Source organism: Polyodon spathula, chromosome 18 (assembly GCF_017654505.1).
Source record: "Polyodon spathula isolate WHYD16114869_AA chromosome 18, ASM1765450v1, whole genome shotgun sequence".
Taxonomy (NCBI): domain Eukaryota; kingdom Metazoa; phylum Chordata; class Actinopteri; order Acipenseriformes; family Polyodontidae; genus Polyodon; species Polyodon spathula.
The window spans coordinates 27,237,865-27,252,886 of NC_054551.1; the positions used below are offsets into that span (position 1 = coordinate 27,237,865).

Consider the following 15,022-nt stretch of genomic DNA (forward strand, 5'->3'; position numbering starts at 1 on the left):
AACAGACAATATAAATGTCAGGGTGTACAGCTATGGCCAAGGGTTTTGCAACACCTAGAATTTTAGGATTAAGACCAAAACACAACCCTATTTGAACATCATTTAGACAGTTTATCAGTAATCGATTAAATTACAAAAGTCTACTGGAATCCGCATTATGAGTACAGTATTTCATGTTAGATTTCAATTTGTCAGTTTTTCATTAAGGAAATGGAAAACTACAAAAGTGGTATGTAATTCAATATGTTAACATAATATTATTCAGCAGGTTTAATTCAAATTTGTCAAATGTTAATTCTAGAGGTGATGCAAAACGTTTGGCAGTAGTTGTATGTTGCGCAACAATTACATTCTATTACCCATTATAAATTTCTCTGAATTAAAAAACAAACAAGTATAGCTCTTCTCACAGACGTCACCTGAGAAAATGTACACTAATTATATATGTGCACCAATTTGAAATAAGACATGCAATAAGAGGTTTGGTATCAAAATCGTAAATCTTTGCCAAACGTGTTTGGAAAATAGTAGCTTGTCAGGCCCCACAATTAAGGTATCTGGTGAGTAAACAACTTAAAAATAATCTAATCCTATATTTCCTGCATGCATCAAACACTAATTTTGTTTTTTAAGACTTAAGAACAATAGACTGCTCCTCACATGACTATTTGTAAAGGTCAAATCAGGCAATTCTCCTGAGTTTCACTTGATATTGGGAATGTCAAAACATTGTCCTAAGGCAATGGCATGCAAAAGTAAATTCTTATGTTTGCAGATAGTACTAGATATAGAGTAGATACAGCCTACAGAATATTTCTAGAGTTTATCCTTTTGAGTTAAAACTTCAAGCTTAGTCTTACAATAACTTCCATATTGTTATCACCATTTTACTGTTAAGAATAAACAAAAGCACAGGACATGAATTAAGAAGCTTGTAAAAAAAAAAAGGAAGTGGCTGTGTTTAAGAAGGCTAAAAAAAAAATTTAAAAAATCGAATTGAAGGTTTACTCCATGTTGCTGGCAATCACCAGATGGTTAGGATGAAAGTAGAACTGCTTGACTAATGGGCATGCCTTCTATTGGGAATGGATTAAAAAACAATAATACTACAATAAGAACTGATGAAATCAGATTTTAAAACACACCTCAATCTTAAACCTTGTCAGATTTATAAAAAGAAAAAAACACAAAACACACACCTTTGTCTCCAAAAGGTGAGCATTTGGAGCAGATAATACACCTTAAGCCATATACCTTGTGTTTATTTAGAAGAGACCCCCAAACCTGTCTTCGAGTATTCATACACCACATAACTAATGCTTACAGCAGGAATAACCTTCATGAAGTTAGGGGCTATACCCCTGTACAGTCCAAAAAAGCCATCGCTGGAAACAATTCTTTTAGTAAGGTTGACCATAGAAAGCTGCGGGGAACCTTCCACAGATGCTGAAAAGGAAACAGATTTAAAAAAAAAAAAAAATTAAACTGTTGCACATTGTCATCTGTTGCTGAATAAATACAACACTTTTTTTTGTTAACCTATTTATTTTTCCTTTAAATTGATTTGTAATAATAATTACAATATTTGCCTTGGTGTGAAGCAAATACATGAACAAGGTAGGTCAGTAACATACTGAGGATATAAATAACCCATTACAGGTCAGTAGATTGCCACAACCTACATCCACTGCATGTGTTAAAAACTGACCAACAGTTGGTTTATTGACATTAATAACTTAGCCAAGCAGGAACTGTATATGTACTGGAAATGGTTAATACCAAGCTCAACATACTGGTAATAGTAAACCCTACTAAACTGAATGCTGCTCAGTATTTGATTTAGAAAGCTGCAGTTACCTTGTGCTTGCATGCGAGTCCTGATCAGGGCAAGAGGATAGCTAGCTAGTTGTCCACAAGTGCTGGAAATGGTGCCACAGGCTAGTAGAACAAGTATCCCTGGGTTTGGAGAGTCCGTGGCATAACGTGTCAGCCAGAAATTCTTCAAGCTCTGAAGGAGAAAGGGAAACAAGTTTACAAAGATCTGAACACATTCATAAATAAAATACTCAATATGTAAAACAAATGTAATTACTGTTGAATACACACTAATGCAAGCACCTACATTTTAGCAAATATAAGCAACATTTCAAGGTTTTAACACCACCGCATGTATAAACATTACAACACAGCACATATTTAGTTAGTGCCGTTCATGTGAAGCAGCACACTCAAAACATACCTCGTAGACAGCTAGGTCAATGCCTGCATAGGGGATGATTCCCAGTATGTTGGGAATGTAGCCTTTGTAGAAGGCTTTCACGCCTTCTCTCTGCAGAATCTTCTTCCCGCAATTCAACATTCCGGAGTACTGCCCAGTCTTTCCCAGGGTCAGCCTGGTCTTCATGACCTGATAGAAATCAAAGATTCCCAAAAGATGTACATTCAAAGAGCTTACGTGATGAAGACACTCATTGGCCCACTTTACAGGGGATAAAACACTTATCAGGAGAAGAGAAAATACCATTGTTGTAACTTGTATTTAAGATTTTAATAAATGTTGTGTGTTTACATAATAATAATACTATCTATTTTTTATATAGCGCCTTTCATAGTGGACCACTGAAACGCTTTACAGAAGTAGGCTGCGAAATGTGCATTATATGCTGAGTTACTTATAATAAGACACTGATTTAACACTTCATCCGCAGGATGGCCCACAGTCAGTCAGTAGCAGAGGTGGAATTACGTGATCAGGACACTGAGCAGTCCAAGTAGCATAATATGGTGGAATATTTGTTAATGTACATCATAGCCCACCCCCATTTTAAAAACTACAATGGTGAACTATACTCTTGGCTAAATAAGCATTTATACATATTTCTTGATTAGGGACATTATAGTACTATTTGAACAAGTATGTATTTTATACATGCTGGCAAGAAAATATGATCTTTACAGGACAGAGGGTAAGGGAGGTGGTGAGATCATCCAATAAGGGGCAGGCACGTTGGGCCTTTTTATAATATTGTAATTGACATGTTTCCTGTCCATTGCTAATTATAGCTCCACTTACCTCCATGGGGTAGATGACAGTTTGTGCTGTTGCCCCAGCAAGGGATCCAGCAATGAACCTCTCATGGGGTTTAACTGTCCCTCCCTCTGATGCAATGAGCTTTTTATACTATTAGAGGGAATGAAAAGGCAGAATAATGACACAAACCTTTCAGTCAATCAGCAGAGTACAACAAAGTTTCTGACAGTTGTAAGCAAACATTGGAAGATTCACAAGGGTTAATGTTACAATATAACTTACCTGATATTTCAGTAATCTATAAATCCATGTAATAATAATCAAAAAAAAAAACATTTGAAGCTGGATAGCTAGCAGCTCCTGGAACTGTATTGAAGCCAATGCTTCTATTCAGTTCCCACACACTAGCTTAGCATCTGACCGCTCGAGAACTTCTTGTCTGCTTTAATTCTTAATGAGGATTAACTTCCCACGTCATCATAGCTCACAAGAAGTAAAAACAGACAATTTACCCCTTGCATAAGGATTTCAAAAAGAAAAAAAAAAACTGCTGGGTTCACCCTACAGTTCATGATGCCTCTCCAATATAAAACAAAAAAAAAACCTTTGATTTTGCTGCATTTCTACACAAAATGAATGCAAATGTATATTCCCTTTGTAGATGCAAGGGTATGTGTATTGCCAAACTCAGCGGAGTGTCACTGTAACAATGCTGCATTTCATTGAATCCTGCACAGTGGACATTTTGCTAAACAGTCCAGGTAGCATTTTTTTTTCTTTCAATAAGATGTGCTTTAATTATTTATGTTTTTGATTCTTGCCTTGCAGCACAAGATCCAAAAAGTAAAAGAATAAAAAACAATATTCCATACCTGTTCATAAGCCCAGAATTTAATTGCTGTCTCAGGGGCGATCTTAAGAACATTCACTCCATTTCCTCGCCACAGTGACCGGACCCCTCCTTCCTTTATCATTTGCTTGAATCCATTAGAAATGCTTATTTTGTTGGTCTTGGAAGAGTGCACCTACAATACGCACAAAACAACATTTATTACAGTATGCCATAACATCTGTCATCAGTCTTCTTATTAGACAGGCAGTAAATTAGCAGCACCTGCATGAAGACTTTCATTCGATCAAGGGGAGCGGTCCCCGTTCGAGAGACTGCTCCTGCCATCGCTCCTGCCATCAGTTGTTTCCACCACATCCCTGTCTTCTTCTCATCCTCCGTGAATTCATCAGGGATCGAAAGACTGTCCCCGATATCCAATACCTGAAACAAACAGCTGGTGTAAAAGCACTGTCGACCAAACATGTATAAAAGATGGATATTTCATTTAACCATGCAACAGTTAATAATGTTTGTTACTATTAGAAATGTCATTATGCATGTTGCTAAACCTACCACTTCATAGAAAGCCCCACCATCCACAAAGTCAATGAAGAGCCACTGGCCTGTCTCAAGCTGCACGACTGCCATCCTGGTTCAGTACAGTCACCCTACTTGCCTGCTGGCTCATATACCCTGGGCTGTACTTCCAATGTCAGTGCTACCACAGCAGTCCTCTCACACTGAGAAAAACCTTTTAAAGCTTGCTTAAGTCTTTAATCTCCCAAAAGCTCTCATAGATTAGATAGATTTAAAAAAAAAAAAACTATGGCCTTCAAAGCATAGAGAAACTCAACTATGTTATATGGTCAATGATGCATGTTTTACCTGGTAAAAAAAACAACAGAATTAGGGTTGCAATTACAATTGTGCTGCTACGTGTGACCCTGCTAATGAATCTACCATTTGGTGGTGTTGGGATGATGGGATCCATTAAGTGTGGACCACCATGAAGAGACGGCTGCTCTGAAAAGTTCAACTGCACGATGACACAGTATGTGCAGCAGTGAAAATGAGACGAGCTAATAAGGGCTCATACAAGGGCAACACCTTTGATACTCGGTTATACGTATTAGCGTACTTTTGCAGTGACTGAAAGGAAGAAACCCTGCTGTCTTTCTCAACAACTGTAAACAGAATGCCAAGCTACTCAACGAGCCATTTCTCTGCATCTGACCTTGTTCTCTCAGTCTATTATATAATGGCTGCGGGGGGCTGAATCTCACTTCGGTGTTGCCACTTTAACTGGTATTACTGGGCAACTAACAGGTTAACAATGACAACAGTTTTAACCATTTGTGGTCCTATGTCGGACTAGGTCCGACATTACAATTTTCCCTTTCTAGTCCGATGTCAGACCCTGTCCGACATCATCAAAAAGACGTAAAGCACAGGTCTCTAGTCGTTTTGACACCAGAAACAGCAGAGAGAAACTTTCAATGGCCGAGTGAGAACGATAGGAGCCGAATGAAGCCGAAAAACAAAAGGGGGTGGGGGTAGGTGCATATCTGATAGCCCCATACACCACAGAGATAACACAAACATAAACACAGGAGATAGCTGCTTCTGCATCCAACACTCAAAGAATATCACAGACATTTTCAGCGCTTTTTGAGATGTTATAGTAATAAAACCCCAGCCATGACTTGGATCGCATTATTGAGGAGTTTGGTGATAAAACCAGTGATCAGGAGAGGATTTATCAGTATGCTCAACGAGCCATTTCTCTGCATCTGACCTTGTTCTCTCAGTCTATTATATAATGGCATCTATAAAGATGCATATGAAAATTACAGCGAACAACGGCTTGGGCTTGGCTGTAGATATAGTACCGAGGATCATTTTGCAATTCAGTGCCTTTTAAACCTGTTTTGCTCTGAAAAGAACTAATTGTAAACAGCGCATGTAAAATAAACATTGCGTGTGAATATAAACTGGACCTGATGTGTCTGACAAACGCTGAATAAATGGACCGACCGCTAAAGGTTAAATTCATGTGTTTAACAGTTGATTTCCTTATCATTTAGTGCATGCAAATGAGATTCTGTCTAGGCAGTACTCACAGAGGACTTCTTCCAGAAGCGGATGATCTCTTCAATGTTGGTGGCCGGGTTCAAGAGAAAGTGGGCACGCCACTCATTCCAGTCTACTGTCATGGTCCCATCAGCATCGATACTGCAAGTAAAAGAAATTCTGTTATTTAATTATATCTCTGTATTTTATTGTACTATTTTATTAAATAATATATTTGTGTTATTTTATTTTTATAAAATGTGTTAGTGCAGCAGTGTCGCTACACACAACAGTATGCATTTCTTTTTCCTTTTAATCGATTTAAAAAAAAAACTATGGGGGTAAAATTCACCCTACAGTAGGGTCTGGATAATTCTAATTAGAACTAATCATATACAAATCAATTTATATATAATCTTAGTTTGTGCATCCCAACTATAGGACTGTTAAAAAGACACCACACTGCCATTTCATTGTTTGTGAAAAAAGATACGATATAATACGTTGTGGCTCCCCACTTTAATAATTGTTCAGAACTGTTTGATTGTGAGTTATCAGCCATTCTACAAATCAGCATGTGACTCAAAAGGGTCTCAACCCCTGACAACCACCGTAAAATATGAAAAGGCAAATTCCTGAAAACAAGTTAAAATGAGAAACAGAAGAGTCTCTGCACTGCATTATAGCAACACACAGCGAAAGCTGAATCAGCAGGCTGTTACCAATGTTTTCACATATGAATATGGTCCATTAAATTATATTAAAACATATTGCTTATTAGGGTATAGCTATCATTAAACAAACATATTTGCAGAACCAGCAACTAAAAAAACTGCCTAAGGCCTTTCATTTAGACACTAGTTGAGATTTTGTGTGAAGCTGTAGCTGGCTTCAAAAGATACCTACAGACATATGAGCCAAGGCCATGCTAGCTCTCCTTGTCAGAGGAATCGGTTTATCTGTCAGCTTTTAATGAGAGGGCAGAGCATTGTGAGGCACGTTAGCAACCGGCAGGAAGCAGACTAGATTAGCTGCAGAAGCAATACAATAGGGTAACTTTTTAATCATACGTGGCACAGCCATTTAAGGCAAGTCAAAAATGAAAAACTAGTGCAATTAAAAAAAATACAAAAAAATACATTATATATATATATATATATATATATATATATATATATATATATATATATATATATATATATATATATATATATATAAAACTTGTCAAATCCAGTCCCTCTTCATGCCAGCATTCTGTATAATTCCTCATGATGTTTGGGTCCCAATAAAAATTAAAAATAAATCCTTAAAAGGATGTCAGTGTGATTCAGACTCCCTCCCTTGCTTTTCACCACTTGCCAGGCAATTAAGCCAGAGGTACAGAAGTGCATGATTACATGACATGTCAATGGGATTCAGTCTTGAATGAAAACATAAACATGTGCAAACCTTGAAAGAATCTTCTGCGCATGCTCTTCACTTAATTTGACCCCCAGTTTGGAAAGCGACTCCCTAATCTCCGAAGCATCAATACAACCTAGAAAAGAAAGGTTACGAATAACGGCCTATTAAACCAGCCAGTTAAGCGTCAGGGGCATCATCTGCTTACTCCATAACTGTATTAAGTATGATTAATACTCTTAAAATAAAAGTATTTACATAAAAATTAAGTTAATTTCCACTGTAATCTGCCTTCATACAATGGGATTAATTACTGTATTCACATCATTGAGAATTTTTGGTTTTTACTGCACCTTCTGGCTTATTTTGACCTTCAACACTAACAAAATCTTTGGCCACGCACTGTAACAAAATCACTGAACCGACTGCAAAGTATCAGACAAATACAATACACAACAAACATAAAAAAACAAACTGTACCATCATTATTTTTGTCCAAGCTCTTGAAGGTCAACATCAGTTTTTTTTCATGGTCTCGGAGATATTGTGAAAATTCTGAAATGTCCAGCTCTCCATCGTCATCACTGTCTCCAGCAGAAACTATTTTCTGATAAAAAAAAACACAGCCCAGCAAATAATCAGGAAAAAGAACTGTGTTTATCTGAAAGAAAAGCTCAATGTAGAAACATGCAAGTTTGTTTAGAAAATTGAATACAAGGGTCAATATTGCAACCAGGCACCAGGTACAGGGTTATGAAAACAGGACAGATGACCTCCTGTGCACTGGGATGTAAATTCAGTGCTTTAGAGTGAATACTAGCAATGTTGGTGTGATTAGGAACAGGGAGCTAGTGTATGGTTTAGAAGGCAAGAACTTTCCAGCTTTCCAGTATCTGTCTAATGTTCATAACCCATTGCTGGGCAAACATGGAACGCACCACTGCGCTGCTTCAGACGTCAGGCTCTTGCAGTACAAGAAGCTGGACAATGATCTTGGTGTAAGTCAAGAATCGTTACAAAACCATAATTCAGAATTCATTATCTTATTGTTTTTTATTGTAATTTATTTATTTAATTGATTTATTTGACACTGGAAATAAAAGTCTTAAATACCCTTTTCTAAACATGCATACAACAGAAGCATAATGTGCATAAACGTATTGGCATATTTCAGTGTTTACATTGTTATTATTATTATTATTATTATTAAGTTTATTTAGCAGATGCCTTTATCCATGGCGACTTGGAGACTAGGGTGTGTGAACTATGCATCAGCTGTAGAGTCACTTACAACAACCTCTCACTCGAAAGACAGAGCACAAGGAAGTTAAGTGACTTGCTCTGGGTCACAGTGAGTAAGTGGCTGATCCGGGGTTTGAACCGGGGACCTCTTAGTATACAGTAGGATTTTTTTATCCCCCCATTTGGTTAATTCAATAAGGCTAGAATGATTTACGATATGCAATACACAATTTGACCAGCAGGTGGAACTATTGCACAATGAAACAAATACTGGTACAGTGGAACGTTGCATATCCTAAGGTCACATAACCGCCCTGATCAATTAAACCGTGTCGCTAAATAAATAAATAAATATTAAAAAGTAGGCTACGCGAGTAACGGTTTTGCAGCAAATGCAGCTTCCGCAATGGAAACAGAAAGAAAGCAAGCATAATTGCAATCAGCCTGTTGGTGCGTTTCCCTTTAAGAGAGGCGGGCTGTGTGTGTCAGTCAGCAGCATGTAGCAGTGACGTTTCAATACAATATTTCAATACGAGATTTTTTTTTTTTTTTTTTTTTTTGGTGCAATATGTTTATATGATGGAAAGCACGTTTGCAGATATTGGCAGTGTGTTGTAGCTTTTAAATGCATTTGAGTTAAACAAAGCAAGCTTCATAAACAAAATGCTTACCGGCCGTTTGTTTAAAATAGCCGAAGCAATATTTAAACCGAACTGCTTATCGGCTGTTGGCAATATCAAGAATATTTTCTTGATATTGAATATTTTTATTTATTTATTTATTTTTTAAAGCTTTGCGTGGAGATGGCTTATTTATAGCAAACCATATAGCAAACACTGTATTTGTAGCCTAATTCACTTGTTTACGTTTGCTTTTAAAGCAAAACATGCCCCATGTTTAAGAACATAAGAACATAAAAACATAAGAAAGTTTACAAACGAGAGGAGGCCATTCGGCCCATCTTGCTCGTTTGGTTGTTAGTAGCTTATTGATCCCAAAATCTCATCAAGCAGCTTCTTGAAGGATCCCAGGGTGTCAGCTTCAACAACATTACTGGGGAGTTGATTCCAGACCCTCACAATTCTCTGTGTAAAAAAGTGTCTCCTATTTTCTGTTCTGAATGCCCCTTTTTCTAAACTCCATTTGTGACCCCTGGTCCTTGTTTCTTTTTTCAGGCTGAAAAAGTCCCTTGCGTCGACACTGTCAATACCTTTTAGAATTTTGAATGCTTGAATTAGGTCGCCACGTAGTCTTCTTTGTTCAAGACTGAACAGATTCAATTTTTTTAGCCTGTCTGCATATGACATGCCTTTTAAGCCCGGAATAATTCTGGTCGCTCTTCTTTGCACTCTTTCTAGAGCAGCAATATCTTTTTTATAGCGAGGTGACCAGAACTGCACACAATATTCAAGATGAGGTCTTACAAGTGCATTGTACAGTTTTAACATTACTTCCCTTGATTTAAATTCAACACTTTTCACAATGTATCCGAGTATCTTGTTAGCCTTTTTTATAGCTTCCCCACATTGCCTAGATGAAGACATTTCTGAGTCAACAAAAACTCCTAGGTCTTTTTCATAGATTCCTTCTCCAATTTCAGTATCTCCCATATGATATTTATAATGTACATTTTTATTTCCTGCGTGCAGTACCTTACACTTTTCTCTATTAAATCCCATTTGCCATGTATCTGCCCAGTTCTGAATCTTGTCTAGATCATTTTGAATGACCTTTGCTGCTGCAACAGTGTTTGCCACTCCTCCTACTTTTGTGTCGTCTGCAAATTTAACAAGTTTGCTTACTATACCAGAATCTAAATCATTAATGTAGATTAGGAATAGCAGAGGACCTAATACTGATCCCTGTGGTACACCACTGGTTACCACACTCCATTCTGAGGTTTTTCCTCTAATCAGTACTTTCTGTTTTCTACATGTTAACCACTCCCTAATCCATGTACATGTGTTTCCTTGAATCCCAACTGCGTTCAGTTTGAGAATTAATCTTTTGTGCGGGACTTTGTCAAAAGCTTTCTGGAAATCTAAATAAACCATGTCATATGCTTTGCAATTATCCATTATCGATGTTGCATCCTCAAAAAAATCAAGCAAGCTAGTTAGGCACGATCTCCCTTTAAAGCAGTTCAAGTGGTGTTTTTGTTCACTAATCTGGATGTGTAAATGCTTTTTCTATAGATGTTCGCAAATCCAACTTTCACATATCCACCTATACCCCATTCCACAGGGGGTCTGATATGCGACGTTGTACTGTACTACAAAATAATACTGTTTCACAACCCCATGTTCAGTTGTTACAGTACAGATCAAAGTACCAATGTACTTGTGTTTGGGGATGGGTATTACAGCAAGATTTCTTAATCAGTGGTTTCCATGGAAACAAACAATGAGTAATAGTTCAAGAATGTTTGGCGGTTTGCTCTGTTTACATTGTTGGAGTACCCTGCAAATTACCTGGAAAAAACACCAGGCAGGTTTTTGAACATTACAAATCCACTTTGAAACAATCTCGACTTTAAAAATGCTAATCGGGGCCTAACTGTTATATTTGGAAAGCTGGAAAAGCACAGCATTGTAAAATAATACTTGGCAAATGCATTGTACTTCTGTGAAAATGCTCTAGAAATGGAGATTCAGGCACTAACATCCTAAATTGCATAGGAATCTTTATATACTTCTACTCTATTTAATTGAGGTGGTAGCGGGCTTTATGTTATGTATGGTTCGATAGTTAAGCCAGTAATATTGTGTATATTGCACATTTTCATGTTTGTTTTTGAATATTGATATTACTTGTGCCACATAAATATCTTGCAACTCAGATTAGCATGCTACTGTAGGAAGCACAAAGTAAAAACCAACAGCACCACAAAATCAGACAGCAGGATCTTCCATTTTTAAATGTCTAAACTTCCAGGATATGGATTTAGGAAGTGCAATGTAGTGTAATATCTCACTTGACATTGTATAGAACACACTTCTAGCCTTACCTACACAAATTGTACAAAAAAAATATTTTTATTATTTGTGTTATCTGCTGTATCAATCTGTCTGTTTTATATAGGTTTGTTTTTTATTGTAATGTAATAAAAAAAAAAAAAAAAAAAAAACATGCGGTCGAAGAATGTAGTTGTAAACCAACAACAAAGAATTATATTTTAGTGTACAAATGAAAATTATTGCAGGACACTGCAGCTTTAAAGGTTATATGGTAAAAATGAATGCGTCTGCTAGCTACCTTTTAAGGAAATTCATCTGCTGTTTTAATCTCTATCAATGTGGTTGGAGGCTGTGAACAATTAACCTTTATAGCTGGATACCTTCAAACACTGTAGACTACACTGCTTTTTTTTTTTTTTTTTTTTAAATAAACCAAGTTGCAGTTATAGAATAACCAGCAGTCTAAGGAGGACCTTTTGTTGATTATATATTTCAATTGCCCCATGTAAAAGACCCACTTTATATAGACCACTTTAAAGGGGGAATTTATCTTCTTACATTATTATTGTATGTGTTGTCTAATGTAATTTCCACCCTAAGAAAGTATTTGCAGTGCTTATTCTGGGGCTGTTTTTTCTAAAGTGTGGAAGGGAAGTGTATAGCTGTAGCACACTGCACTGAACTCCACATATGTGTGCACCGTCATATACTTCCCTGCCTCACTTCAGAAAATCAGCCTTTATGAGTCTTTTCTGGAGCAGCACAGGTAGCTAAAATAAATATTGATTTGTGTCGCCCAACAGGGCTTTTTTTTTTTTTTTTTTTTTTTTGGAGGAACAGGATAACTAGAAAAACACTGAGCAACAGAATTTGGGGGCTTGTTACACTGATGTGCATTTAAGTTGAAATGCTGTATAGGGCCAGAAATACCTTACGGGATAATACTCATGTGGTAATGCAAAATATTCAACTTGCAACGTCTACTTATTGTTGCTAAAATATCGCACTATGTTGCAATGCTAATTGAGAGGCATTCACGTGACTAACAGAGACAATAAGCTTAAAGCCTATATGATTGAGCGGTTTAAGAAAGTGGCGTGTAACCAGGAGATCATGGGTTCAAATCCCAGCTCAACCCCTGACTGTCTGAGCAAGTCACACAATGAGTCTCGGGTGAGATGTTGTTGGGTGTGACTCTGCAGCTGATGCATAGTTCACACACCCTAGTATCTGTAAGTTGCCCTTTATAATAGGCGTCTGCTAAACAATAATAATCATTCGTTTTATGTGTTTTTTTTCTTTTCTTTTCTTTAATGCCAACATCCATCACTTATGTTTAAAGGTATGGCATATCGTCTCACTTGAAATGTGTATTGTATATCGCATTTGTAGCTGCAATATTTTATACACATATGGCTTTGCTTTTTAAATTTGCATTTGAACACCAACTTTAAAAGATTGAGAGCGGAGGGGTTACCAACCAAACCTCCTACGCCTTGGAATGTTGCACAGAGGATTCTGGGAATTTTCTTAAAGACCTGTTTGCATTATATTTGTGCTTTTAAGCTTACTAAAACGAGTGCAATGGTAATTTGTAAAAAAAATACAAACACGATGTGTGAATAACGCCAGTTACGTGACACGAGTCTCTAAACAGACTGCATAGAAACTGTCCCTCTCAATTACAAATGTTTACTTGTTAATATTTAGCTCACTCAACTTGCGATTGTGCGCAATTAGCCAACTATAAATTATTACTTTCAGTTTTAGTCCAGCTCATCGGACAGCGAATAAGTTGTGCCAACAACTTTGAACCCCATTATATACACACACATGGTACAGATATTTTACCTTTAGTTTTGATAATGACAGTGAATAAAAATATATAGAAATACGATTACCAGTGCAGCACCTTCACCAAGACCCAACCCCATCGCTTTGAGGCCCTGTCTCAGCTCATGGATGTCCACTTTCCCATCTTTGTTGGTATCCAGTTTTGCAAAGAGATCATCATATCTCTTTTCGGTGTCTGCACCCACGCAGAACACATCACTGAAAACAAACTTTCTTACAATCTGGAACATTGTCGCTATTCAATAGTGGAAGATGAAACGAGTAAAAAAAAATAATGCTTAATGAACGGGTTCCTCGACAAAAATGAAAACTGTCAAAATCAGTTCAGGAAAAATCTATGCAGTACTCATTGTAGCATTGCCCAGGAAGTGGTTTCCTATTATTTACACTCAAGATACGTTCCTTAGTTACGCGATAAGCCAAATAATAAAAAAAAGACAACGTAGCGTCCGTCTTGAAATTCACTTAGCTAAAATTTAAACAAGAAAGCGCGAGCTAACACATCTCGGTGTTCTTCTTTAGTTTTTTGTCATAGTGGGAGGGATTTGTTGATGGTTCTGCATTTAAGTTGGAGTACATCAACCACACCCACCGGCGGGAAGCAGTTTATTATTTTTCTATTTATTTATTTTTATTATTGTGAAAGAAAAAAAGAATCGAATATTGTAAGTTTGTTGTTGCAGGTTTTTTTTTTGTTTGTTTGTTTGTTTTGTTTTTGTTTTTAATGTCAAACTGCTGAATGGGCGTTGGACGGTTATTTTTTAGTTTATTTGAAAAACATACTTGGTTTATGACACTAGATACAGTATGCACAAAATGTTAACACTCTGTAATACATGAATGTGATTTATTATGAGATTAAAAATAAGTAAAGACTTACATTTACCTAACCCTAACACTAACAAAATATGGCCTAGTCGCCTACGCACAAATAGTAGCCTACCAATGACTTGAATGGCTTCGTTGATTCAAACTTCTGCTTTCAAACACCACCTCTTAGTCTAATTAGTTATGGAAAACTAACAGACTCAATAGTACACTGGCTAGACAAGTATGATGATTTGAATACCAAATACAGTTACAAGATAGGTACCAGATGTTTGCATATCCCCACACATATTATATTAAGTACATCTTTCCTTCATTTCTTGTCATCCAGTTTTACAATTTTCATATATTTTTCTGTTCATATCAGGTGTTTTCAAAAGACTAAGGGGTTGCATAATTAGCTCATGAGCTCCATGAACCAGCTGTCTGGGATTTAGTAGTTTAGTTCTGTCTATGGTACTAAATAGGGTTGAAAATCTCATTGGAGCACAAGAACAAAAACTGAATAAACTGACTTACAAAAATGTGGCTTTGATGCCTTTTAAAAACTATATAGTGTGAATATGAAACTGAACACTATACAGCTTGCAACAAGATGTGTTGGTGACACTTACATTTTCTCTTCCTCTTCTTCCATCCACAGCCCTGTCATAACAGGCAGCTCAAACAGCTGTGTCAATGTAGAGTGAGGAGACTAGCTTTAAATAGATGGAGTATATTTTGACCCTACCATTTTAGAAATGCAAGGGTTTGCTTAGCTTGGCACTCAGGGGACAGAATTGTTTAGAGTATTCATTCTGCTAACAC

At 36.8% G+C, this 15,022-nt stretch overlaps 1 protein-coding gene across 1 annotated transcript; it reads right to left on the minus strand.

Moving 5' to 3' along the window:
- Positions 1-201: 201 nt before the first annotated feature.
- LOC121330975 (calcium-binding mitochondrial carrier protein SCaMC-1-like) lies at positions 202-13,910 on the minus strand. The gene is made up of 10 exons (XM_041278021.1): positions 13,435-13,910; positions 7,815-7,941; positions 7,383-7,470; positions 5,984-6,095; positions 4,146-4,304; positions 3,904-4,056; positions 3,074-3,181; positions 2,240-2,407; positions 1,858-2,008; positions 202-1,446 (listed from the first exon to the last, which is right to left on the minus strand). The coding sequence occupies exons 1-10, from the start codon at positions 13,615-13,617 to the stop codon at positions 1,262-1,264; spliced, it is 1,434 nt and encodes a 477-aa protein (XP_041133955.1). The 5' UTR covers positions 13,618-13,910; the 3' UTR covers positions 202-1,261.
- Positions 13,911-15,022: the final 1,112 nt, after the last annotated feature.

Coding starts and splice junctions, on each gene's coding strand:
- LOC121330975 (XM_041278021.1), bottom strand. CDS start 13,617: ATGTTCCAGATTGTAAGAAAGTTTGTTTTCAGTGATGTGTTCTGCGTG. Junction 7,942..13,434: donor TTGGTGAAGGTGCTGCACTG/GTAATCGTATTT, acceptor TTTTTTTATCAG/AAAATAGTTTCTGCTGGAGA. Junction 7,471..7,814: donor CTTGGACAAAAATAATGATG/GTACAGTTTGTT, acceptor TTTCTTTTCTAG/GTTGTATTGATGCTTCGGAG.